This window comes from Sorex araneus, chromosome 1 (genome assembly GCF_027595985.1).
Source record: "Sorex araneus isolate mSorAra2 chromosome 1, mSorAra2.pri, whole genome shotgun sequence".
Taxonomy (NCBI): Eukaryota; Metazoa; Chordata; class Mammalia; order Eulipotyphla; family Soricidae; genus Sorex; species Sorex araneus.
The window spans coordinates 144,441,339-144,465,622 of NC_073302.1; the positions used below are offsets into that span (position 1 = coordinate 144,441,339).

Consider the following 24,284-nt stretch of genomic DNA (forward strand, 5'->3'; position numbering starts at 1 on the left):
AAATAGTCCCACAAACAATATCTGTGGCACTTTTCAGCTTCCCCCTCAGTGCATTTGTTTTGGGTATGTAGAAAAGGAAACAAAGAACTGGAAAGAGAACTTTTCTGTATCTACCCCGTACTGTTCTCTGTCCCATTATCAATGTTCTGCATACATGGAGGGTTTCCTGGGGACTCAGAGGGCACCCTGTGCTCTGTGGCAGTTTCCCACTCCCCCACATATACCAGTCTGTACTGGCCTGCTGTTCTCTCTTTGTTATGCATTACCCTGAACTATGCAGAAAACACCATTGTAGACCAATTATAATGAAAAAAATGCAAGGAATAAGTATGGGATTAACCTGTAAACTGCGATAATTTAGGAACCCAATAGTGAACTAAGTGGGAAAAATGGTTATTTTAATTATTGCAACATTTTATGTAAGTATGTTTTTAATAACTGTTCCTGGGATGAATGAACATGTAAATATAGTGCAGTTCCTAACCACTCAGTCTGGGTGATATTTCATAGAATTTAAAAACATAAATATCGGTTTGAGTTTTATTACTGTATTATTTGTGTGTCCTTGAACAAGTTCCATAACTTCTATTTTGCCTTATTACTTCAATCTGTCAATCAAAGATATGGTTAGTATCTACTTCATAAATTCAATGGGAGAATTAAAGAGAAGTAGGTGCTTAATGATAGCATCTCATACATAGTAATTCCCAGTTAATGTTCACTATATTATATTTTGGAAACACAAAATCAGATGCCAAGAAATAATAGTGTGTGCCTACTCTCAACTTTGTCACTGAAGTTCACCAACCTTTTCTCCCCAAGACAAGGCCTAATGATCTTAAATGATTATTATTGATCTTAAGTGATGATTATATGTGATTTAAAAAAGTAAAAAATAATGCCTCAATTTTTGCCTCAAAGACTGCCATATTCTCTCATCCCCTCCATATGTCTGTCTGCTGGAAGAGCTGTTTCTATTCCTGAGATAACTATTGGCAGAGGTGCAGACTCCTTTCATTCTGCTTCACCTAATGGCACAATATACTTCATCATTAAGAAAAGAAATAAAATGGTATATGGATCTCCAGGGTGGTTCCATTTAGTTGAAAACCTGATGGCAGTAAAACATACCACATCAAGGAAAAAAATGAAAGATTGCAAATCTTTAGCACCACTCAGAATAATTTGTCTTAGAGAAGACTTTGTAACATTTTACCATCAAATAAAACCATATAGGTTAGTAATGGGAATTTCCATGAATTCTTTAAAAAGTAAAACTCCAGGGGCTGGACCAATAGCACAGCAGTAGGGCATTTGCTTTGCATGTGGCCAACCCGGGTTCGATTCCCAGCATCCCATATGGTCCCCTGAGCACTGCCAGGGGTAATTCCTGAGTGCAGAGCCAGGAGTAACCCCTGTGCATTTTTGGGTGTGACCCAAAAATAAAAAAAAATGTAAAACTCCAGATGAATAATATTTTCCATCCCCCCTCAATTTTACCCTCTTTTTTGAATAGTATAGATCAATAAGTATTCTTCAAATTAATAACTAACAGGAAGAAAGTCTAGGGACAATGTGAAAAACCACTTCCCTGAGTTACTTCTCAACATATTTGTGCTATTATGCTATATAGTTCTCATATAATATTTCACTTAAATATTTTCAACCAGGGTATGGAGTAGGTGTTAATGATCCAAATTCAATATGTAAGACACTGAGATGTTATGAAATGTCCCCAAATCTCACAGTTGCAAGGAGTAGAACCAAGGTGTAAATCTAGAGCTGTTTGACTCCAAACCACTCATGCTTAATGAGAGGGCTGGAAGGTAGCCTTTATGTGAATATTTTTTCCTTCATTTGAGAAAATGTGAAATACTGCAGAAAAGTGGGTGACCTCTTCTACGCCTGATTGCCATTGCTTTCCTTCATCAACTTGAAGGTTCTAAAGTTACTAGCTTTGTCCCTTTGAAAATATTACTTGTTCCATCCACATAGATCTTCCCAATGATGACATATGGCTGAGGGTAAACAGGACAAGTCACTTTCCACAATGTTAGCCTTGAACACTCTGTATAATCCTTTTCAAAAAACATGGTTTAAGAGCCTTTAATGAGCCCAGCACTGTGCTAGGTATAAGGAGAGTAGAAATAATGGGGTAAACCTCCTGGTTCTGTAGATATTAATCTGGGAGAAAATTTACTAATATGTCTCTGATATTAGTATATCGCCTTTTTCACTTGTTACTTATCTACATAAAATGTCTTTTGTATGTGTTACCTGTTTGTTTGGGGGACCCACCTAACAATGCTCAGCTCCTGGCTCTGGGCTCCCAGATCTCTCCTGCTAGGGCTCAGGGGACCCTCGGGAGTGCTAAGCATTGAACTCGAGTTGGCCCTACTCACCTTACTAACTCTTCCTTTGGCCCTTGTATATGTTACTTGAATAAATTAAATAATTTATAAAATCAAGAAGAAGGAAAACAGGGCTGTAAGAAAGAAACTCCTGAGAAATGAATCCCAGGATCCAGAAGTTGGCTGAATTCATATCCCCAGTATTAAAGAAAAAAACCTCTTATCAATTGTCAAGACATAGAAGTCATCGTGTGCAGCCATTAACCCCTTTTTCTTTACTACTCTGAGAAATGTCCAGAAAGCCCCCGCAGAAGTCACTGTATATCCCCTAACACTCTGCTCAGAAATTCCTTAAGCAGCAATTTTGAAGGTAAAATAAGAGATGATTTATAATTCAATACTTTTAGTCTTATAAGTATTATCTCATTACATCAAATGTCATACCAGTAAATAGTAATTATTGAATTCTTATGTGATTATATAAATATACACATAATATACACATAATATGAGATCATACTCAGCAGTTTTAAAAGGACCCAGGACCCAGGGATATGCCCAGTGATCTCAGGGGCCATGCAGTGCCATGGTCAAACTCAGGACCTCAAACATGCTAGGTATGTGCTCTACTACTTGAGCTAGCTCAGTGATCTTATATATACATATATATATGCATATATATGTACATATATATTATATATATATATATGGGCTGGAGCGATAGCACAGTGGCAGGGCATTTGCCTTGCATACAACAGACCCAGGTTCGATTCCTCCACCCCTCTCGGAGAGCCCGGCAAGATACTAAGAGTATATCGTTCACACGGCAAAACCTGGCAAGCTACCCTTGGTGTATTCGATATGCCAAAAACAGTAATTACAAATCTCAAAATGGAGACGTTACTGGTGCCCACTCGAGCAAATTGATGAGCAACGGGATGACAGTGACAGTGACACATATATACATATATATACAGAGAGAGTGATCTCAAATATATATATAGATGATCATAAATGTATATATTTATTCTTTATATGGATAAAGAAATAAATGTGGTGCTTGGTCATTCTGACCATTATTAGTCAATTCAACTGGATCATGAAGAAATGTCAAAAAATGGAGACCAGAACATGGCCCAAAAGCATAAAAGGTACTGGCCCTCTGAGCCACAGTGCTTTGCGTGAGATACCCAAAGTCACCACCAAAGATAATTGACTTGCTCTTCAGGTTTCACTTTGCTGTTAAAAGTTGTTTAATTTCTAACTGAACCCAAATAGCTCCAGGGCAGAGTTTGATCCCAACTCCTGTTCCGTGGCAAGAAGTCACTGGAGCCATATGTTCCCATAAAATGATATGCTGTGGAATGATGAGAATTGCTGCAATTACTTCTTTAAAGACACCTGAGGGAACCAAACCACTATGACTTGTTGTGAAGAAAATACAAGAGGTCTCAACCTAAAACACAGACTTCATAAGAACTCACTGAAGAAAATGGTAAGAAAAAATATATATAGCAGGGTAGTCAGCTATTATAAATAGAGATACCTTGGAAAGTGGCTTGTTTCTTTTCTTTTGATTGGGGTTAGACAGACAGACAGACAGACAGACAGACAGATAGATAGATAGATAGATAGATAGATAGATAGATAGATAGATAGATAGATAGGTGTAGGTAGGTAGACAGACATACTACAGTGCTCATCCAGGTGTGAAATGTTACTGTCACTTAGTAGGTGTCTGGATCTGTGGCTCTCTGCTGTTTATGGATAGTCCTGAAATCACCGTGAAACTGAAAATAATGACTATGTCAGAGACATAGAGAGTTCTGCTATCCATGAATTATGAAAATAATTTGAGAAGTTTCCTTCACAGAAACAATGTGAAGATGATCTCTGAAACAATGACAGCATTTGGCACAGCATTAGGAAATGTGATTCCTGGTAAATTGAGTCCATCTGAGAAGAAACCACTGTGGGTATTTGAAGTGATACCTTAGGATCACTATCCTGGGGAAAGTCGTTAAATCACATTCTAGATCAAAGCTATTTCTGAGCTCTCTATTTCCTCTGAAATAAATAAAGCAAAGGACAGCATCCTTCTTCTTCCCAAATCTTCCCTTGCCTTTTGGCTGAATAGTCATCAGGATTGATTCTGGAAAAGGGGAGTGGGAGCTTCTAGCTGGCAGGCGTCTGGTTCTTCTGGTGTTCATCTCTGCTATTTGACTGTCCCCAACTGTCATCACCAGTCTTTCAATGGAGTCACTCCTTTGTTCTATGCCCACTGGCATGTTCATTTAACCACAAACAATATTTAGGAGCTATAGTTATGTAAACAGTTTTAAAGAATAGCAACCAAGAAAAGCATTCACACAAGCAAAAGGCTAAGTAGATGCAACTTTGATATGTTAAGATGGATTGTAATGAACTTCCAGCAGTCATTCACAGTTTTCACTTGTTTTCCCACACATGAGTTCATTTGGTCTGTGCAACAACCTTGAAATACTTCGACCATAAATAGTTGTTCTCCCTATTTCACAGTTGAAGAGACTGAGTCTCAGAGAAATGGAAATGCTTTTCCTAGGATCACAATTCTAAGTGGTGTAGTCTATATTTAGAGCCAAGTTCTCTGACTCCAGACCCATTTTCCTTTTCTTACATCTTGCTTCCTTCAACTAAATATATAAACCATTATATTAGAGACAGACTTTCAACACAGCAAACATTTTTTTGGTTTTTAAAAAGCTGTTAGCAGCTGCACATAACTTCAGAATCTGACAACCTTGGCAGAAGAGCAGACATGTGCAAATCATAAGCATTTCAAAACTGGATTCTGCAATGTCTGTTAGTGTTTGAATTTGACCATGTCAGTAAAAGTTTCTCAATTGCTGTAGTCATTTGATGCCTTGTCAATTTTGCCATGTATTTGAGGAAATGTAAAGATGTAGATATTAAATAAATGCGCCTCACCTAGATTAGAAAATTGCTAATTAATTATGCTTGCTTTACCACATACACTTACTTTACCACTTTATTCTGTTTATTCTTCCACCTAACTGTTCATTCACATTATTTTCTAAAGTTGCAAGTATCAGTAAATATTAATTGTTTAACAGAGTTTAGTAATTCTGGAGTAATCTCTAGATGAGATTTTGTCCTTGAGTTAATCTCCTGGAGGAGTGGTTTTACCCCTCTTTGTTGATTTGTTAATGTTCAACCCACCTTTGTATCACCACCCTATGTGATTGCTATATAAACTAAGGCTGTAAGACTGGAGGGGGTCAGAGTCAGAAGCGAGAGTGAGCGAGAATCAGGTCAGAGTCAGAAGTAGGGGTCAGAGTGAGAAGTAGGGTCAGAGTCAGAAGTAAGAGTCAGAGTCAGATGTGAAAGTGAGAACGGCTCCAGAAAGAGAAGCAGAAGGGCTCTGTAGAGAGAGATCGGAAAAAGAGAGATGGGAAGAGACCAGAGGAGAGACTGCAGAGACAGAGTCAAAGAGAGAGAGAGACAGACAGACAGAAAAGAGCACAGCGGCACACACAGAAGCAGAACACAAAGGAGGAGCCATCTGGTTCCGGTTCATACACAGCGGCTCAAGAGCACCGAACACGAGCAGAGAGAGAGAGAAAGAGAGAGAGAGAGAGAGAGAGAGAGAGAGAGAGAGCCACCCTGAGAGCCCGTCAACACACACATCATCCCTTCCGCATGCACGTTTATATTTTTTACAAAGGACCCCAAGTGTTTTAATATTCTATCTGTGTCTGCTTTACATTCTGACTCTCATAAACTGCTCTCCAGTCACCTAGATTTGGATCCTAGCCCTGACACTTACTTGGCCAAATGATTTCATCATTATCATCAGCCCTGAAACGGGGAGTATAAGAAGGTCCTTCTTCTATACGGTAGTTATGAGGGATAATGAGTCCATGTAAACTTCAGCCAATTACTCATGAGACATGGTGGAAGGTTAAGAAAGAACTTTGTTGGTAACAAAGCAGTTGGAAGATGGGTGACTCCTGAAATCCTATCCGCCCTGCACAGTCACAAGAAGTGGTTCTGTTTTGTTCCTTGGGCCGTAGCCAACAGTGCTCAGGGCTGACTCCTGACTCTGTGCTCAGAGCTCACTCTGGCGAGACTCGGGGGACATATACGGGGACAGGGATTGATCCTGGGTTAGCCACCTTCAATGCAAGTATCTTGACCACTGGGTTATCTCTCCAGCCCCAAGAATTGGTCTTTTTAGAGAAAACACCATGTTAAAGAGGCTGGAGTGATAGCACAGCGGGTAGGGTGTTTGCCTTGCACGCAGCCACCGCCCCAGGTTCAATTCCTCCGCCCCTCTCGGAGAGCCCTGCAAACTACCAAGAGTATTTTGCCCGCACGGCAGAGCCTGGCAAGCTACCCGTGCCGTATTTGATATGCCAAAAACAGTAATAACAAGTCTCACAATGGAGCCATTACTGGTGCCTGCTTGAGCAAATCGATGAACAACACGATGACAGTGACAGTAATTTGGGCGTATGGTTTGTAGCAAATTTTGCATATAATGAAACACATGTATCTTGGGAAAAGGGGTGGAGTGTTGAAGTTAAAACCCAGAGCCTCACACATGCAAGGCAAATGCCTTATTGCTGAGCTATACCTCCAGTCCTCAAGTAAACAAATCTTAAGTTACCCATTCATTAAGTTTTACCAGACATGAAATGTTACCCTTACACATTAAGTTCTCTCCTCATATACCAGTCAATTCACTCTCAAGCATTAGTCTAATATTTTCTCCTTAGTCTGTTCTAGATCGTCATATGAATGAAATCTTACAGTATCTATTCTTTTGTGTAAGACTTCTTTTAGGCAATATATGATATTTTGTGTGTGCGATTTACATTGAATATTTTGTGTCTCCAAAATTTTCTCTTTTTAAATGTTGTGTATTGTAGGATAATATTGGTTTGTCCTTTTTCCCTTGCCACAAGGAGCTTAGGTTTATCGGGTTATACCCATCACAGTGCTCCTGAGTCACTCCCATTCCTTTGTGTTTAAACTCTTCTCTGTGCTCTCTTCCCCAACCAGTTAATCAACTTTTCCCCCTTAATCAGACTCGGTTAACTTGTAAGGTAAGATCCTAAATTAATATTGCCTTTCTCCTCTCCTTATATCTTTTAAATAGTTTACTCTAAAGCAATGTCCTTTTGGTATAGACAAAGGAAGACAGTTAATATTATGCTTTTGTAACTAAGGAGTAAATTGTCTCTGAACAATATGCACTTTGTGACATCTGCTTCCTCAACTTAAGCCTCAGTTGTCCTTAGTCCCTAGCACCCCAAAAGCAGGGTACCAACAAGGGACCGAATGGACCCCCAGGGCAAGCTGTGAGCTACCATGGCATCGAAATGGGCCAGGCCAAAGCGTCACAATACTCAACTATAAGTTGAGAGCATGGTCATGGATGAATGATGTCATGATGCAAAAGTAATGACAAGATTAGGACCCTGCTAGGGAGAGGAAAGGCTAATCTGGACTGAGCACTGTAGTCTGAGATCAAGATGACCCCAGGTGAGCAATTCTATAAGCTTAATGTATATCTTACTGTGTACATACAAAATGATTAGTATTATGAATGTTTATGTTTTTTGGACAAAAAGAAGAGAAACACACCCATGGGATTCCATTTTTGGGTGGGTCATCTTACTGAATGACTAGAAGCAGCTTCCCCCGAGGGAAAGACTTTACCTCTGTTGATTGTATGACTACACCTATGTGTAATTATTACCCCAACCCCTCATGATTTGGAATTTAACTAGGCAGTAAGACTGGGCTGGGGGAGCCAGAAGGAGAATGAAGGGGGATCCATAAAGAGAATGAAGTAGCATGGGGGAGAAGAAGCAGGAGGAGAATCAGAGGAGAATGGACATGGAAATGGAATAAACTGCAACTGACACCAACCAGCCTGGCCCTCATTCGCTCCTTCATCTGCCCATCACCATCTACCTCCCCAGGGGTGGGGGAAGCGGCCCAAGACTACCAAACACAGGCAGTGGAGAGAGAGAGCTGCCAAGCCGGGACCTGTTTATAATTTATTTTTAGTATATACACAGTGTATTATTCTACCGTTGAAATATACTGGCTTCTTTATCACCTCCCTCTTTACATTCACCTAGATTGTTCCCAGTTATTTTTTCTATTCTAAATAAAACCCTTATATGTACTCCTAAAGTGATCTTTTTATAGATATGTTTTTCTTTCTTTTGGATAAATACCTACAAATAGATATGCTAAGTCATAGGGTCAGTATAGGTTTAGTTTCATAGGAAACTTTCAGAACATTTTCTAAGGGGGTTGTACCATTTTAACTCCCATCAAGAATATATGTGCATTTCTGTTACTAACTATCATCATCCACAATTGGTCTTATCAGTTTTTTTTTAGTTTTAGTCATTTTGTCATTTTGGCTGGAGAGATAGCTCAGTGTGCTGAGCACACCATAATCATGTTGTCAGACCCTGTGCCAGGCTATTTCACTCGGGGCACCCCAGAGGGGCCAGGTGAGAGCCCTCCCTGCCCCAAGGGACCCAGACCTGGCGGCCAAAAACCTCCAGAACTCAACCACGGCCATGCTCACAGCCATTTTCCACAAGCTTGGGCCAAGCCTCACCCATGAGTGAACCTATTCCTGGACCAAGTGGCCATATTCATGGCTGTACAACACTTCAAAGGACACACTCTACCCATACTCCACGAGTACTGCACCACATTTGATGGGGTTCAAAGTAGGAGGCAACCAATTTTAGAGGGAAACATTTGTTTTACAGATATATCTATAAAAGCACACAAAGCTCAACCTTTAACAACAAGTTGGTGATCTCTTACAGAAAGGCTCAATGGCCCCTGGGTGAAATACAGCAATCTCCACACTTTTCCCTGTAAGGATACTCTTTAGTAGCATTTTAAGCCGTTTTTCATAACAAATAATACAAAATATATTATTTCAGTTCTGTTTGGGGGCAATAATTGGGGTTCAGGGTGGAAACATCCAAAATATGGTGGTGGGAAGGTGTAATGGTAGTGGGATTGGTGTCTGAATATTAAAGGTAATCAAATACTGTGAACTACTTGATAAAATTTTAAAAAATTTAATGTACTGAGCACATGCTTTATGTACAAGAAGCCCAGGTTTGATCCGTGGCACTTCATGGTCTCCTGAGCACCGCTGGGAGTGACAGAGAACTAGCTAGGGTATTGCCAGGAATGGTAATAATAATAGTAATAATAATAATAATAATAATAATAATAATAATAATAATTTTACTCACTTGGATGGGTGTTTATTGTTCTACTAAAAAATTTCATTTGAAGCACCATGATTTACAATACTGTTAATGTAGAGCTTCAGGCATATAATTTTCTTTCTTTCTTTTCTTTTTTTTTTTCTTTTTGGGTCACACCCCGCAACGCACAGGGGTTACTCCTGGCTCTGCACTCAGGAATTACTCCTGGCGGTGCTCGGGGGACCATATGGGATGCTGGGAATCGAACCCAGGTCAGCTGCATACAAGGCAAATGCCCTACCAGCTGTGCTATTGCTCCAGCCCCCAGGCATATAATTTTCAATACCACACTCTCTACCAGAATGCTGCCACTTCCCACCACCATTGTCCCAGTGTCCACTGTTTTGATTTACAAAATGAGAATACTTTCATTTTGATTACCAAGTAGTAAATGGGGCAGTATCTATATTTACATCTTCCATTACTATATGGGTGCAGGTGTCTTAAGCCATATGGTTCTCATCCTTAAGGAGATGATTGAAAGATTCATCATTTAGTGGTTATTTTTAATGGATTCAACTTGAGTTTCAAAGTGCAGTGATCTCTTTATGTTAATGGAAGGGGGGATAAAAATGTAATAGAAAATATAATTTTTCTATTTATACTAAGACTTTACAATTAACCAAGATGATCAATTAGTCATTGATTAATGCACTATAGAAAAAAAGAAATAAGCACTACCTAGTCATAACACTGTAACATTTCTTTGGCTGAATTAAATTAGAATCACCTCATAGATATAAACTTGATTAATAAAAGTGAATCATTTTAGACTAAGCTTGTAATTTGTGGAAAATTTGCCTTTGAATTAAGTGACTTCTCTTTCCTGAGGGAAATCCATAGGTATAATTTTCTTTCATGTAAATATTTCTTCTTTTTCCCTTAAAATTTATCCTTATAACATTTTAGACATTTGAATTGCTGTTTCCTTGACTATTCCTTAATGTCCAAACTCTCATTTCCTATGAAAATAATTAAAATGGTCTTACTGTTTTTCAAGTATATATTTTAATATACAGTTTGACATTAGATATGTTATAATTCATTTCATTTGCTATTTTCTCTCTTAATAAACTTTTAATAATCAATAGTAGTAATAGAGCTTAGGGTTCAAAAGGGGGGGAGAAAATGGTATAAGTCCTGAGGTTAATGTAATTTGGATAAGGTATCATAAAACAATATAAAAAACGTTTCCATTGCTTCTTAACAAGCATCCTTTTTCCCTATACATCAGTTTTCCAAGATGTTTACATATGTGAGCATATGTGTGAATTTTTAATCTAGAAATTTGTTATGAAACTTTAACACCAATTAATTTTTGTTAGGTCAATAGTATTTTTGGTGACATTTAGTAAGTCCTTTCTATAATATTTATATTAGGTTTATTGGTTCCACAGTTTCAAGAGTCTCAGGAGATTCTAGAGCCATTTGGGAGATGGTACTCAAAGAAATGTTATGAATCAGGCATTTTAATTCTAGTACTGACTTGTCTCTTTTATTTGTTGAGTTTTCATTTCTTTTGTTTTCAGTTTTGTGAGGCCAATAATTGAACCAAGGGACTCCGGGGGGCGGGGGACGGGAAGGCAGGGGGAGGGAGGTGGAAGGGATACTGGGAACATTGGTGGTGGAGAATGGGCACTGGTGGAGAGATGGGTACTCGATCATTGTACAACTGAAACATAAGCATGAAAGTTTGTAAGTCTGTAACTGTGTCTTATGGCGATTCGTTAAAAAATTAAAAAATTTTAAAAAATTTAAAAAATAAAAGACAGGCACGGCAGGCCTCAATAGCTCCACTCTAAGTTGCCTTTTTTGAAGCATTTAATTCTTTCGTTTTCTCTCTTTCTCAAACTGTAAACATAAACACACTAGCTCTTAAGATATGTTAATACATAGTCATTTGTTTAAATTATATTATATATGAAGTTTGCATATTTCTGGAACAAAGCAACCAGACACATATTTTATATCTGAAAGTGAGAATACTTTATGGTTTGGAATGCTATTAGTCAATTGTCCCACTCATCAAATGTCCATACAAAAAAAGTTCATACAGAAAAATTATTTTAATTATTTTTTACTCAAATATATTTATTTATTTATTTTGCTTTTTGGGGGGTCACACCCAGCAATGCACAGGGGTTACTCCTCGCTCTGCACTCAGGAATTACCCCTGGCGGTGCTCAGGGGACCTTATGGGATGCTGGGAATTGAACCCGGTTGGCCTCGTGCAAGGCAAATGCCCTACCCACAATGCTATCGCTACAGCCCCTACTCAAATATATTTAAATGTATTTGAGCCACTAGGGCCAGTGTAATGCATAGGTGAAAGTGGACAGTTATGATTGGAATAATGAGGCACCACAAAAAACACCTGCCTGGCTTGAAATATTTCCTCTCTGGCTGCCTTTCGAATAAGACACTGTCTTTAAAATTATCTATTAAAATCAATGTATTTGCTGGTAATAGACAAGATCACTTTTTATTAGCACTGTAGTCCCATTGTTCATCAACTTGCTCAAGCGGGCACCAGTAACATCTCCATTGTGAGACTTGTTACGGTTTTGAGCATATCGAACATATGATATTCTCAGTAGCTTGCTAGGCTCTCCGAGAGGGACAGAGGAATTGAACCCGGTTTGGCTGCGTGCAAGGCAAATGCCCTACTCGATGTACTATTGTTCCAGCCCATCATTCATGTCTATTAATTTTTCAGCATTCAGGAGGATCGTGAGGAGAATGTGATGTAGAGACATTTTTCAAAGACTGATGATGATATGAAATAATGAGAGGTTGTGTGTGTGTTGGAGGGGGTGTGAGGGAACACCACGTAGCAGGAGGACAGCCAGAGGGTGGAAGGCACCTGTGGGAGGAAGCGCTGAAAGTGCTTTTGGGGCTTTTGCCAAAGATACACTTGCTTTCAGTGCTAGCCTAAGGCTGGACGCAAAAGCCACAAATGAGAAAGTAAGATTGTCTTTTATTTTTCAGATTAAGTCACATTTTGCATATAAGCTCTCTTGAGGCATTTTATTCTCTGACAAAAGAAAGACATGAAATGACTATGCAGGTACACTAGTATGAAGGCAAATAATTCTGCACTTCTCTGTTATATAAGCCATACAGTTAGAACAACTCTAGCTCATCTACCAAATACATATTAAAATGATCAATAATAAATATGGTTTTAATTATAATCACAAAGTTCTGTATAAAATGCAAATTCTTTTTACCCTGATTCCAGGTTTTCAATAAAAATGAAGACTTTTCTTTCTTTTAACTACCCCTGATATTTGCCACTGACCCACTTTACACAGGAATCAAAATCCAAATATTGCATTATTTAATCAGATTTCATTGCAATTGAAATGAATGCAGATGAAGTAAAATAATGCATTAGGTTATTTGACAGAATTTTATTTTAGTCTTTTTCCATTTCTAACCCATCTCTAAACTTTACTCCTTTTATTTAACTTTCTTTATTCAGCACATGCTATTTTAGTTACATATAAAATGATTTTGACAACTTTAAAAAAAATAAAAATCATCAATGCTTGTTTTCATAATTACATTTACATATTTATCAACCAATGTGAATAGAGAAAAGCTCAAGGGTTTTAGAAAAAAATATTTGCAGTATAAATTCAGTTTTTATTTAACTTTACATCATTAGACATATTTCATAGAATTTTGTTTCTTTTCTTTTTTATAAAATTAATTTTTCTTTAATGATATTTGACTTTTCATAACTAACCACTAAAAATAAAGAAATACTCTTTAAACTAAAACAAAACAAAGAGACAATTTGTATACTGGCTTTTTTAATTATGTTATACTAGAGTTTTAATTTAAAGTGCTATCTTAGAGCTGGTAGTTGAATAGCTCTTAGCTAATTTCTCTAAAACTAAGAGTTCTTAATTTTTTTGTCAGGATAGGATGTTTTAAAAAAATTTTTTGAGACACCATGAGAATAGAATATTTTATCATATAAAGATACTTTGGGATTTGTTCTAACTGTTTAAATTGTCTGGCATCTTCAATTACTTAAAACAATTTTGGCTTTTTGATCTAAGCAGAAATATTATGCTGACAGGGGGGAAAATGAGCTGTTAGTCAGAAGGACACTTATGTAAGAACTGCAATATTGGTCATTGGTTTGAAAGCTGGAAGTCCTACATTTTAGACTCAAGGCTTTAAAGAATCTTTATTGAGCATTTCCCCTCCACAGACCTGAGACAAATGGCTGATGAGTAAAATCTTGAGAATGCTTACAGCTTTTCTCCTTCATCCTGTTGCAGCCCAGAAGATGGTGAGATTCATCCAGAAATCTGTCGGCTTTATATACAGTTGCAGTGCTGCTTAGAAATGTACACGACAGAGATGCTAAAATCCATATGTCTGCTGGGGTCTCTTCAGTTTCATCGAAAAGGTAACTACATTTAATATAGTGCCACAAACACTGGAGAATGTTAAACAGAAGCTCATCTGTTGCAACGTGTCTGTATGCACTATAAGTCTATCTGCACATAATTATAGTGAATGAAAATGTTCTGGAAATGTTTGATAAAAAGTAATGCAGATGTCTTTACAATTCTAAGTACATAAAAACACCGACCCTCTTAAGAAGAAATTGTAGTTGCCTCGGCTCTCAACTTGATTATTTTACCACTTTCGAACATAATTTTGCTTAGAAGCAATGTAAGTAGCAAAAATATGTAATGACCTTAAGCAGCAAATACTATCCCTAATTGCTACTATTTCCCTAGAGGAATTAGGTGGCAAAAAATACATATTTATTCCAAATAATTAAAAATGAGGGTAACTCAACAAACATGAAGGAGTTATACTGATAATATAAGATCTTATTCTGTTATTTAAACTTAAAAGTGGCTATTTTTGGTCAAATGGCTGAAGCTTGCAGAAATAGGAATGACTTTAGCATTGTTTGATTAGACTTCTGACATACTCCAAGTGAGACTTTGTCTTCTCCTCTGGGTTGACTTTACCCTCAAGCTTCCTTCCCTCAAATTAGAAAACTGATTCTAGCAATTCCTCTTATTATATCTGCATGTTACAGGTCCCATAAAGAGGAAGAATTCTTGGGCAGAGACATAATTCAAAGGGTATGGCACGCCTTGAATGTGGCTGACCCCAGTCCAATTCTTGGCACCACATATGGTTCCCCAACCAACCCCTAAACATGGAGCCTGGAGTAATCCCTGAGCACCACTGGGTGTGGCCCAATCCCTTCTCCCCAAAACAGGGAGGAAAAAAAGTTCCCCTTTATAGATTTCTAAGTTTTCTGAGCTTTATAATGATTGGCCAAATAAGAACATGGATCTACATTTGAACCAGCATCTGTAGATAGGTGTGCAATTATACTGTTTGGTTTTGGTAATCCAAGTCCATACTGGAGCTAGAGGAGAGATCAATTCCACATAACCAGTGGTTTATTATGGAAAGGAAATGGTGAATAGAATGGATGCTATAAAGAAAACTAAATTTTTTTTACTATGTCTTCTTTACTAACAGATTGAACATTAGCTTATTAGGAATGTATGTAGTATATGTATTAACTATAAACATACATGTGAATATTTTGTTCTTGACTCAGATTGGGAGAATGAATAAACTGTAATGAAGGCCTGTGTTTTATTTTTTTTTTTAAATTTTAATGAAACACCGTGCCGTACAATTACAAACTTACACACTTTCATGATTACGTTTCAGACATACAATGGTTGAGTACCCATCCCTCCACCAGTGCCCATTCTCTACCACCAATGTTCCCAGTATCTCTCCTGCCACTCCCACCCATTCTCCCCTCCCCGCCTCTGTGAATACTTGTGTTTTAAATTCAGAGATAAAAATGGTAAATTCTATCTAAAGAAATGTAGTACTCAAGAAAAAAATATTATAGAAAAGGTATGACTTGAGCTGGGTTGGAAAGACAAGGTTCAGATAAGACCTTTGAGAGAAAGAAGCAGTTAAAGTAGGGATTTGAACTGAAATGAACTGCAATTTGGGGAATTTATGACATAAATGACATCATAAATACAAATTTTGTATAAACACTTATACATGCACACAAAATTTAAAAATAAAACTGCTACATTGTTCCAGAGAACATTTTCTCAGTATATACCATTTATAATGACCATTCAACTGTCTCTATCTTTACTCTTGTAATTAAAACAACTGAATATGGTTGAAGAAATTAGTTCTCTTAATGCTAGATGAGAAAATTGAATATTCAGACACACTAATGACATCAAAATAGATTTTCTTGTTCTCTTTCCCCCACTTTACACACACACACACACACACACACACATACACACACACACACACACACACACAAGCACAGATTTACTCTTGGTTGAATAAATTGAGTCTGAGAGTATTTCACAGGTCTACAATGGCTACAATTGCATGTTGCCACTGACATCTACTTTGTTGCTGATGTGTCTTTACCACTAGCAAATTTCACTCCCATCATTTCTGCTTCAACTCCTCAGTTCTTTACCTGGTCTAACGTTATCTACTTCTACTTTTTTTTTCACAACTGACATTTGTGGGGGATGTGGGTGGGGGTGGGACCTTCAGGGTTATGTCCCTGTGGTGTTTAGGGAACCATGCAGTGCCTATTGAACAGACTCCTGACACCTGTCCTATCTCCAAACTTTCTGTTTAAAATAAAGCTCTTATCTGCAGTTGTTTAAAAAGACAAGAGATTCCCTCATCCAGATTTTTTTCCTTATTATCTTTGGGGCTGGAGCAATAGCACAGCATGTAGAGTGTTTGCCTTGTTCTCAGTCGATCCGGGTTCGATTCCTCCTCCCCTCTCAGAGAGCCCGGCAAGCTTCTGGGAGTATCCCGCCCTCATGGCTACCCGTGGCATATTCAATATGCCAAAAACAGTAACAACAATTCTCTCAATGAAGACATTACTGGTGCCTACTCGAGCAACGGGATGACAGTGGTACAATGACACAGTGCCTCTAAATTTATCTGCTCATTTGTTCTTCACAGCCATTGTCTTTATTGACAGTCTCTAATCTGCTTCCTTCCCTGCCTCTGCCTCTTCTATTTTGAAATAGACCCTATTCTGAGGCCAGAGTGATAGTACAGTGGCTAGGGCACTTGCTTTGCTTGCAGTTGACCCAGGTTCAATACCTGGCACCTCACATGGTCACACCCACCAGGGGTGATCTCTGAGCACAAAGCCAGGTGTAAATTCAGAAAACTGCCAGGTGTGGCCCAAAATTAATCAATCAATAAATAAATCAGGTCACCATATTCTTTACACCTAACCTTCTATGTGCAACTCTCAACAGTATGTACTTAGTAGCGTAGATGAGAAATCTCCCTTTAATAAAAGTCTTTATTAAAACACAATCCTTAGGAAATCTGCTACAAAGTTATGCAGGATTCTGGGTTTAAAGGCAGACTCCTGAACCCTGTTCCAGAACCCCTGATTCTGAGTCTGAGTGCACTTCAGGTGATTCAGAAATAGAATGAAGATTAGGAAAGGTTGCTCTATCCTTTCAAACAAGAGCTAATCACTACACTGTATGAATAACAATTCACCTTTTAAGCCCTGGATTTGCCATTTGCTTTCCACTTCATTGTTCGCTTGTTTCTTTATCCACCAAGCTGATGAATGCAAATACAAATGTGGTAGAAACAGCTAACAAGTATGATCTGTGCTATGGTTCACATAGGGTGATTTTTCTAACAACCTTTGATATGACTGTTGCAATAATACAACTATTCTTATAATATAGTCTCTAAACTAGCAGTATGAGTCTCATTGGTTAGATACATGCATTTTTAGGACTCATCCTAGAAATCAGAAGCAGCTGAATCAGAAATAGCTCTTAGAGCTAATGATTCTTTTTCTTCTGGAAAAAATTAAAATAACAATTTATTAGAACATTTCCTCAATTGAATATATTAGTAATCTTGTAATCATCATCTCAATTGATATTTCCTTAAGAATCCTAAGTGGATTCTTAGCAAATTTCTTGTATTTCCAGAATGCACATGCAAAAGCTAATTTTTGTATATTTCTACCAGTAGGTTTAAGGCATTGTAAGGGGACTTTCTTATTGATGAGAAATGTTTAAATTCACCAGGAAAATAGTAATGTTGGGTTTTAAAAAAGCAAACTACTATGAAATCAGAAATGAGTTACTAGTAATCATCATCAAAGAAAATGGCATTAAACCAGATAAAATTAACACTAGAGGCTGAAAAGATGCCATAGTGGTAAAGGCACTTGTCTTGCACTTGGCCCGTCGTGGTTCCCTCTCTGGCCCACATATAGTTCCCAGGAGTGATCCCTGAACACTGCACGGTGTGGCTCCAAACCGCCCCTCCCCAAATTTAAAAATTAGGTACTGTAAAGTAGACACCAAAATACACATTTGACAGACTTTCTTAAAATTCCTGCAGTAACAAATAAAATACTATTAGAAAAGAATGGGTTCACAAAGAAGTCATTTAAAATTTCTTTAGCCTCTATGCTTTTACTACATCTCATTTTAGATTCTTTTCTTCTTTTTATTAATTTCTCTGACTTACTCTCAATTCTTTGTTAATCCTAAAACTATTGATTTGGATTCAGTTTGTTCAACTATTTGCTAATTTACATTTGTACTGTAAGACTAATGAAGAATATCATAAATATTATCTAATGTCATATTGTCATTTCTTTATTTTATATCATTGGAAACTGATATATATGTATGTGTGTATACTGATATATATATATATATATACACATATATGTGCGAGCAGAGAGTCTCTTGCCTGAATGCCTGGCTGTCTTCCCCAGGGCCCCTCGGAGGGGATGGGCTCCTGCTTCCCTCCCCGCCCCGAGCAGAGATCCCAGTGGCCAAAGACCACCGGAACCTAGCCACAGCCATGCTCAAGGCCCCTCTCCACATGTTTGACAAGCCTTACACATGCAGGTACCGGCAGAGGAACTCGGGTGTGTGTAATCCCATCAACGGCCAACATCCAGAGACTTAAAAGCAAGCTCCCAGAAGTGCGCGGCCGCAAAGCTTATAACGTACTTTTCCCTCTGGGAGAAACTACCAAGCTACTGAGAGCTTCCTGCCACATGGGACAGCCTCGCCAGCTTCCCATGGTGTATCTATATGCCAAAGCCAGTAACCAGCTAAATATCATTCCCCTGACCCTGTGGATAGGACGAATGTAGAGGTTACTGAGACCACTCGAGCAGCTCGACAATCAACGGGATTTCATGATCGTGATCGTGATACATATATGAACATATACATTCCAGTCCATAAAGTATAAAATATGTTGCTAATTATCTGATTGAAAAGAATATATTCACTTGCCTCCAATGACTGTCAACTGTCAGAAATGAGTCAAGGAAAAAATATGTCTATAGATCATAGCACAAGAGTGTTAAACTTTAAGGAAAAAGTTAGGGGAAATTAGTAGCTGTAATGTCTGTCTTGCTCTTGAAGTATAGAATCCTTACTCATAAAAGTAAACAAAGAGGACTCAGCAAGCCTGAGCAAACTTACTACAATATTGAAATGGAAGACAAACAATGCTTAGTCTTCAGGAATGAAAAATGGACAAGGGGTGAGGAGGAGGACCCTACTAATGTGACTTACTATGAGATTTAGTCAATATGCATGATTAAGGAAAGACAAATAGACTCTAAATGGACAGTGGAGTAGACACTAAAGTATAGGTGATTCTAAATTTCAGACAAGGTGGGGAGGTTGGTATCAGGGATAAGTATGGGTCAAGAAATCAGTTTTCTTGGAGGCTGGAGAGATAGCACAGTAAGGCACTTGTCTTACACATGCCTGACACAGGTTCAATCCCCAGCACCTCATGATTCTTCAAGCCAAACCAGGAGTGATCCCTGAGCATAGCTGAGCATGGCCACAAAACAAACAAACAAAAGAAATCAGTTCTCTCTTCCCAGGAGTTAGAGAAGTACATAGAGATCTACGTAACTGTTAATATGAATGCCAGTATACATGTATTTATACATTTAAAATAATGTCTAAGCAAAATGAAGAAAAATTTATCTTCTGGGGGAAAAAGTCTAATAATTTACAATTTATGTTGATTATTAGCTTCTAAACATCTGTAAACTTCCTCCCATACTACTCAGTCCACACCATAAGACCCTATCTTCCACCTTCCTTTTTAAAAGGGGGAAAAGAAGGGCTAGAGTGCTAGTATGCTAGTAATGGAGTGGTCATTTTCATTCTAGTCATGCAGCACCTGAAATCTTTCTGTTTGAAATCTACTTTTGTTATGTTTCTTATAATGTTATGATAAAAACTGACACTTTGTTAACCTTCAAACTAGCTCATTTCTTCTCTGTTTGTGAGTGGCCAGTCCCATCTTCTTTGCTATTTTTTCCATCAAAGAGAGGAAACGAATTATAATTTATTAATAGCACAGCGGGTAGGGCGTTTGCCTTGCAGGTGGCTGGCCCAGGTTCGACTCCTCCATTCCTCTCAAAGAGCCTGCCAAGCTACTGAGAGTATCCTGCCTGCACGGCAGAGCCTGGCAAGCTACTCATGGAGTATTTGATATGCCAAAAACAGTAACAAGTCTCACAATGGAGACGTTACTGGTGCCTGCTTGAGCAAATCGATAAACAATGGGACAACAGTGCTACAGTGCATAAAACTCTCTGGTTAATATTTTGTTGAGATTAAAGTATAGAGTTAAATTGTTTTACAGTTATCTGTAATTTTAATTAATTAATTTTATTTATTTATTTATTTATTTAGGCTTCTTGGGTCACACCCGGTGATGCACAGGGGTTACTCCTGGCTCTGCACTCAGAAATTACTCCTGGCAGTGCTCAGGAGACCATATGGAATGCTGGGAATCAAACCCTGGTCGGCTGTATGCAAGGCAAATGCCTTACCTGCTGTGTATCGCTCCAGCCCTTAATTTTTATTTTTAATAAGCCCCCCATGATGACACCAGAAGTTCACCAAATGCTGTATGTTAAATTTAATTTAATATTTTATTGAGTAGATAGGCTTTTAGTTTGGAGAAGAGGGCACACAAGGTCACCACAGAGGCGACAAGTACGGTTTCTTTCTGGAAAACATAAGCCTCAAGTCATTTTAAGCCTCCTGCAGTGAGCTTGAATTTAGTAATGAAAATTGTCTTTCTCCCCCAATTAAGTAAATTAGAAGTATCCTTAGTCCTTAGCTATATCTTCGGTGACACTTCATGCTTTTTCCATGTACCATACTTCTGAATTTTTGCTGTCTCATAAGTTGGACTGGTACAATCTACTTGGAAATCTTTTATCATTATAAAATCATGCAACTGCCAAAGAAATAAAGAAAAACATACTAAAATGATTTTATCTTTTTAATGTCCCAACAAAATTAAAGTAAATTACTGTGGTGTGAGATTAAATTCACATTTGATAAAGGCTATTGGGTTATACCACCTAGAGAGTGGTTCTGAAAAATTATGTTTTAAAAAGATAGTATATTAGTAGGGATAATTTTAGTCATTTTGTAGCTTCATATTCTAACACTTAAGTTGTATATTGGACCTTACTTGACAAACTCTAATTTCTTGTTGATAGTGAAAAATAGCTGTTTTCACTTTTTTACAGTTAGGTGGGTAGGAAATCCTTCCCATTACTGAGCCATATATCACAGACTAATAATGCCTGTCTCCTGCCACCAGAAGACATGAGAATGCAGGTTTCATTTACTCCTTTGGCAGAATGTCGAATCAGGTTTCTAAGGAAACTGAATGATACAACCACGAATTTTCTCTTTTGCATTCACTGTCCACTCAAACAATTTTGGCAACATTCCTGTTCTGAAAGAAGAGACGTGCTTTAATGCAGTTCTCCTTCACATAGGAACCTGCTCTTTCCTTATTTATTTATTTTTGTCTCACTCTGCTCAATGAGTGGCTTCCCAGCTCCTTTCTACCTCTCTGCAATAGTTTACCACAATACCGTCCCCAGGTTCTTTGAAAGAGTACCATCTTCCCTCCCCCTCAGATAAATTCTTTTCTTAAAATGTACCACCTTGACATAAACAGAGATAAACATTTTGGGGAGAAATATAATGACAAAGAGGAAGTAATGAAGAAATCTTACAAGTTGAAAAATCTTAATTCAAAATCTTCTGGGAGCTGAGAGCTCAAGATGCTCTAATGAGGAATTAATGAACCACTATCCACTAATGTACAGGATGAACACAAAACAAATAATGGAATATGAGCAGAAAAGACTCCACTGTATTCAACATCTTATAAAGGGACTTAAAGGGAATGACCCACACCAATAAAACAAGCAAAATAAAAACAGAAATAGAATATGGCCACAAAACCTTATTTTCCAATGTAATGAGGCAATTGATACTAAAATAGAAGAGTAGGTTAGAAGAAATGAAGCAGGATAGATCTTAAAATAGACTATGATTCAAATTCTGGGGAAAACATGCATTTATTCTTTGAACAAATATTTAGTGAGCACTCATCTTATATAAGTACTGGGAGATATAGGTGCTGGGAGACTGCAGTGACCAGGATTTCCCAGATCCCTGTTCTTGAAGTCAGTGATATAGTATAGGGACTAAGGCTCTTGCCTTGCATGCAGCCATTCCAGTTCAAATTCCCAGGCCTATATTTGGTCCCCTGAACACTGCCAGCACAAATCTTTGAATTGGAGGTACTTATGCCTGCCTGTATACTCAAGGATCATTCTAGGCAATACTTGGGGGACCAGATATAGCATAACCAAGTTTGTCTCCAAAATAAAACAGACAAAAAGAGATATTCCTCTTCTTGTAGAATATATAAAAACAGCAAAAGGGGGCTGGAGCAATAGCACAGTGGGGAGGGCGTTTGCCTTGCACGTGGCCGACCCGGGTTCGAATCCCAGCATCCCATATGGTCCCCTGAGCACCGCCAGGAGTAATTCCTGAGTGTAGAACCAGGAGTAATCCCTGTGCATTGCCAGGTGTGACCCAAAAAGCAAAAAAAAAGCAAAAAATAATAATAAAAATAAAATTTTAAGGAGTGTCAAGGTCGAGGAGATTGTACAGCACATAGTGTGCTTGCCTTGCATAAGACTGACTCAGTTTCTATCCTAGACATCCCCAGTGCCACACCAGGAGTGATCCCTGAGTACAGAGTCAGAAGTAAACCCTGAGCACTGCCAAAAAACCAAAACCAAAATCCCAAAAGAAGTGCTCTAAAAATTCTAAGTACTATTAAATGCAAAGCAGGTAATTAAAGCAGAATGGATGAGGTAATGCAAGTGATAAGGACAGCTACTTTAGAACATCAAGGTCTAGGAGGAGAAGATAGCATTTTATCTGAGAGATGACAGACAAGAAATAAGCAACCTCATAAACATTGATATCTAATGAAAAGATCCCAAGGCCCAAACATTGTGGTACTGTTTCAAAGACTATAAACATAGTCAGGGTTTGGAATCCAATGATGATCCAGAATTCTGTGTTACTCAGTCTCTGTCTTCATACACCAAACAGTGAGTAAAATATCGTAACAGTCACCTATTGTTCAAAGGGGATGTCAAATGAAGAATAGGATAATAGCACCCATTTATTTTGTACCTTCGACTTGCTGGGTGATGTGTGTGAGATATATCTATATACAGATATTTACATCATCATCATCACCATCCCATTGATCGTCGAATTTCTCGAGCAGTCTCAGTAACGTCTCCATTTGTCCTAGCCCTGAGATTTTAGAAGCCTCTCTTTACTTCCCAATGATGCCGAATTGGAGTCTCTTTCAGGGTCAGGGGAATGAGACCCAGCATTGTTACTGGCTTTGGCATATGAATGCACCATGGGGAGTTTGTGAGGCTCTCCCATGTGGGCAGGAAACTCAGTAGCTTGCCAGGTTCGCTCAGAGGGAGAAGTAGGCTATAAGACGTCTTCCAGGAGCTTGGTTTTATAGTCTCTGGATGCTGGCCATTGGTGGGATTACACGGCACCAGGGGGCAGTCCCTGGGTGTGACCGCCTAGCTACTGGAAAATGGGAAATCTGGGTGAAAGAGGCCCAGTCCCAATTTGAGCAGGCTTGGAGGTCTCAGCCCTGGGTCCCACACACCTGGGTTCCTCTGCCGGTACCTTCATGCCTGAGGCTCATCTGAACTTGTGGATAGCGGCCTTGAGCATGATTGTGACTAGGCTCTGGAGGTCTTCAGCCATGGGAGCTCTGCTCTGGGCGGGGAGGGAAGCTGGAGCCCACCCCCTCTGAGGGGCCCTGGGGAAGATAGCCGGTTCTTGGGCAAGAGATTCTCTGCATTGCTCTCTTCCCGGAGCTTGGTATTAAGTCTCTGGATGTTGACCATTGGTAAGATTACACAGTGCCGGGGGCAATCTCTTTACATACAAGTAGATATATATGATTTCTTTTTACCCTCTCCTATATTATTCCCCATATTTTACAAAAGAAAGCAATCAAAAGAAGTAATCTGCCCACAGTCACACGGTCACATAGTACATTCATTTCACTGCAAAGTTTCTGATTGGTGTAGGCATTAGAGTATTTCCCAAGAAACTACACAGGAGAATGACAGAACAAAAACAAA

The 24,284-nt window shown here is 38.5% G+C and overlaps 1 protein-coding gene across 1 annotated transcript in view; it reads left to right on the forward strand.

Annotated features, from left to right (window-relative positions):
* The window catches only part of RGS7BP (regulator of G protein signaling 7 binding protein), a 117,371-nt gene that overhangs the window by 53,625 nt on the left and 39,462 nt on the right, over window positions 1-24,284 (forward strand). Inside the window, exon 3 of the mRNA XM_055124753.1 lies at window positions 13,966-14,096. Within this exon, the coding sequence (XP_054980728.1) occupies window positions 13,966-14,096 (131 nt within the window). The remainder of the gene's footprint in view (window positions 1-13,965; window positions 14,097-24,284) is intronic.